Source organism: Trypanosoma equiperdum (assembly GCF_001457755.1).
Source record: "Trypanosoma equiperdum strain OVI genome assembly, contig: ctg_957, whole genome shotgun sequence".
NCBI lineage: Eukaryota > Euglenozoa > Kinetoplastea > Trypanosomatida > Trypanosomatidae > Trypanosoma > Trypanosoma equiperdum.
This window is the reverse complement of record NW_027124928.1, coordinates 1-4432: the sequence shown is the minus strand read 5'-3', so window position 1 is coordinate 4432 and position 4432 is coordinate 1. Positions and strand designations below refer to the sequence as shown.

The following is a 4432-nucleotide window of genomic DNA, read 5'->3' as shown; positions in this document are numbered from 1 at the left end:
AATAATAGGAGAGTGTTGTGAGTGTATATATAATAATAATATGGGTGTGATGTGGGCACGTACTTACTTATTTTATAGTGAGGAAAGTGCTGGCAAAGCAAAGTGGAGATCATAAATAATAGCAACAAAATGAATGACATGACTGCAGTGAGGGGAAGTGAGAGAGAGATAGTGTAGGATAAAACGAGTGATATTATTCAAGGATACAGAAAAGGAGAGAAAACGGATTATTGACATCATAACACACAAGTGGTGACGATTGATGTAAAAATGAAGAAGAAACACAGTGCGGTGTACACACAAAATTGAGACACAGCAACTAACGCAAAGAAGCTCTACAAAACACCGAAAACCACTATTGTAAATATTCTTCTAAGAATTCTCATTAAAGTAAATTACTTTTACTTAAAGTACAATAATGAGCATACAGTAATATAACAAAAGACAATTAAACCGGAAAAGGAAGCTTAATTAGTGTAAACGCTAGTTTTTCTCCAGAATTAACTTTTTCTACGAGAATGAAGACAAAACGAAGTAACTTATAGTTGCATGGATCCCTGCACAAAGTGTTAAAAACAGAATCAACTGAGAATGAATGTATTCTCATAATGTGACTGTGCAAGTATAGAAGGATAAATGGCATGGGTTATGACCAGGTGATTTTGGAAATTATATAAAATTAAGACGTCTGGAAGAAGAGAGGTTACCGCGAATTTTTCCATAAATTGAAAATCTTTAAAAACCACAACGCAGAAAAGCGACAAAGATGAACATATTACTAACTAAAAATGTGTATGAAGCATAAATGGAAATAAAAAGAATCAAATGTCACCTTTTAAGACAAGCAAAAAACCTGAAACACTAACTAAAAAATCATTCGTTTATGTTTTAACTCTAAGCAAAGCCGTAGACCAAGACATCAGCCAAAAATATAGACGCTCACTTTTGTGGGCAACGTAAGCAAAAGGCCACATCAAAGCCACCCAGAAGGCAAACGATGGCTGTCTTCATTTCCTTCTTCGCCACAGTAGCCTTTGTGCTCGTAACTTATGAAACCCATGTGCAAGCAGCGAACAAGAAGCCGCTTGTCAAAGCGGCGTGGAACGCCGTTTGCGATGTAGCGGCAGAATTATACGACGTAAGTGAAGCAACCAAGGAGGCAACAGCGTCCAAAAGGAGAGTTGTAGACAAGATGCAACAGCAACTCTTGCGGACACGAATTCTAATTCAAACATTAATAAGCGACCAGGACGTCAAGCGATTCACCACAGTGGCGAAATATCTAGAGACGAAACTAGCAGCGGCGCTGAAAAATTTACTCGGCTCTGACGCAACAACAGCGGAAGATATACTTACGAAGACGGCCTTTGCCAACGGCCACATAAGGGAGTTCTTGGTTATTGCTTCTGGAGCAACTCAGAGCGGCAGCGCAGGCTGCATCAGTAACCATGCAAGCGACGGTGGCAGCGAACTCAAAACCCTATCACAACTCATCAGAGAACATGGACCATGCAAAGCACTGGAAAACGAGAAGCCAACCGGATACGACAGGACGCAAGCGGTGACAGCAACAGGTTTCAAGCAGTTTACTTCTGGTGGAAGCGCCGTGTCAGGCAGTGAAAAAGGCTGCCGACTGCTCACAACAGAGAACAGTGAGGGGTACATCGAAGGGACGCTGGACACGCCTGAAGTCGCCATGGCCGGCGGCCTGCTGACCGCCAGCAGCGCCGGAGGCAAATTCACTGCCCTTGACAACATAGACGCCACCAGCAAGGACGACAAAAACAAAATAATAAAACAAGTATGGGAATCCCTCAAAAAAAAGCCAACAAAAGTGGCCGAATATACAGACGACGACATCAGCACACTAAAGAGTGAATCGACCTTCCAAGATGCTTTCAGATCCATTTTTGGCGCAAGCAAAGACACAGAAGCCGACAGGATCGCAGAGACAATAGAAAAGCAATATCCCAAAAAAGGAAATGACTTTAACAAGCAAATCTGGCAAAGGATAGCGGACACATCCTTAAAATCAGAGATATCTGGACAAGAAAAGGGAACAAAGATAGGGACAATAGACGATATAGGGACCTTGACGGTCATTTTAAGAAATTTCACAGGCGAAAGACTAAAAAAAGAACGCGAGAGAGAACAGCAGAAGTCAGAAACCAAATGCAACGCAGAAGCCACTCAACAAGCTATATCAGCAGACTGCACAAAACTGGAGAAAGCGGAGTGCAAGCCCGACCTGGGATGCAAATATAATTAAACAGCGACTAAATGCGAAAACGATCCAAAAAGCTTGGTGGTGCAAGCAAACCAAGAAACAGGCAAGACAGATGGGGGTGTAAAATGCTCTGATCATAAAGACCAGTCGACCTGTGAGCAGGCCAATGAAGGAAAGGACAAACCTGTTTGTGGACTTAGAAATGGAAGAGAGGACGAAGATTACGAGGATACGGAGAAATGCCGAAATGGAAGTTTTCTTGTAAATAAGAAATTGGATCCGAGTATGGCTGCGAATAGGAGAATTAAGCCTTCAAGGATTCCAGTTTCCTCGTCAATAAAAATTTCTCTGGTGGCGCCGACCACCGCATCAATGTGGTGCCAGGGTTTATTTCTCCGTCCAGGAGGAAGCCAAGCGCTCGCATTAAACCCAATCCAACAGGATTGGGGCAAGAAACAGGCTTTCAGCGAACAGAGAAGAAGCAAGTAGCAGCATCGGCACCCTAGGGTGAAGAAATATATTAGACTGCTTCTTGCGTTTGAAAGTGTACCTCGATTGGGATACATAGGCTTCTACTACTTCTTAGCGAAGATGTAGAACAGAATCCCGGCCCCGTTATTCGTGGAGCCAAATGGAATGCTGTGGCGTTACCTCATGTAAAACGACTTGACTTGGAGAGGCGGCTTCAAGAGGACCACGTTGTATTCTGTTTATTGCGGGAGATTTACTCGGCTTCAGCGGGATCACCGCGCTTAAAATAAGAGAATACCAGCATGTAGCGTTGGAGAGAATTATGCACGGGGCTGGGGTGTAAATCCTAGTGCGAGATGAAATGGAGTGGGGAAAGGGGACATATGAAAAAAGGAGTGCTAGAAAGAGTGACAGCAACGCTGAGATTTTTGGCTGATCTGAATTTGGCAGTCACTTCAGCTTATTTTCTTAAAAAATCGGTAGTTTTTAACACAGCGTTGGAACAATTAGCGATAGAAAGATGGCTTCTATTAGAAGAGGCTGATGCCAACTCGCATCATGTGTTGTGGGACCCACTGTGGCCTCAAAACCTTCCCCAACTTTATACATGTGGAATAAAGCGCGTTGGAGTGACTTCCGAGCGGTCGGTAATAAGTTCATTTTCAACAAGACTTAAAAGAATAATAGAAAGTGCGTATGCGCTAAATGAAGCCATCGCGAGAGGCAAAAGACAAGCAGCCAAGAAAAACATGCCAAAAGGTAAGGGTGTACCACAGCATTTCTGGACAAAGGAATTGAGAAAATCATATAAGCAGATAAAGAAGTGTCGGGATGAAAAAAGGAGAGTTGCACTGGTTAGATGAAGAAAAAAAGTGCTTTCGAACATGGCCTTTCAACGATTAAAGAAAAACGTCTCAAAATTGATAGTCAAAAATCCTGTCAGTTAGAATATCATAGTGTGTATTTACGCCACGCATAGTTTTACATTGAAAGTAGTGGTAGTAGATGAACATCCATTGACTGAGCGCCAACAGGCACAAGCACCGGAAAATATGTACATCAAGCAGTTAAAAAGGCACAAGTGGCACCAGACATGCAATTTCCGAGCACTAGGAGGAGGACCTTCGAGCAAGTCGAAGAAGCTGATGCGGAAACCGCAGTAAAAGAGCTCTCCTCTGGAACTGCTCCGGGGGACGACGAAGTTCATTGCGAAGAACTCAGAAAGCTTGGCATGATTGGTAAAAAGGGTTTGTTGATACTATTTAAATTTAGTCTGAAAAACAGTCAACTTCCAAAAAAATGGAAACCTTTTATAATTATTCCGCTGCTAAAGCATAATAAACATGAGGCAAGCATGGCGTCATTCAGACCAGTGACCCTCAAAAAATCCGTAACACATGGAGTAACAGTAGAAAAAAGCAGAGAAAGTATTCATAGATCATGATAGAGCTTTTGACTCTGTGGATCACGGATGTATAACCAAGGCATTACAAGAATTCGTAGTGGAGTTGCACACCTTGTAGCTTGGATAGCGATGTTCTTACAAGAAGGGACAGCACAAGTAAAAGTAAACAACACGAAGTCAGAGGAAATAAAGCTGACATGCGGCATCTTCCAAGGCTCAGTGCTTAGTTAACTACCGTTAATTATAGCAGTAAACTCGATAAGAAAAAGGCTAAAAAGATTAAAGGATTGGTACATGGATTCTTCGCGGATGATCCTACCATAGTGTGA

General features: G+C 42.5%; 1 pseudogene across 1 annotated transcript; it reads left to right on the top strand.

Moving 5' to 3' along the window:
• Positions 1 to 910: 910 nt before the first annotated feature.
• TEOVI_000743800:pseudogene lies at positions 911 to 2269 on the top strand (annotated as a pseudogene). Its single transcript has one exon. A coding segment is annotated over exon 1 (1359 nt).
• Positions 2270 to 4432: the final 2163 nt, after the last annotated feature.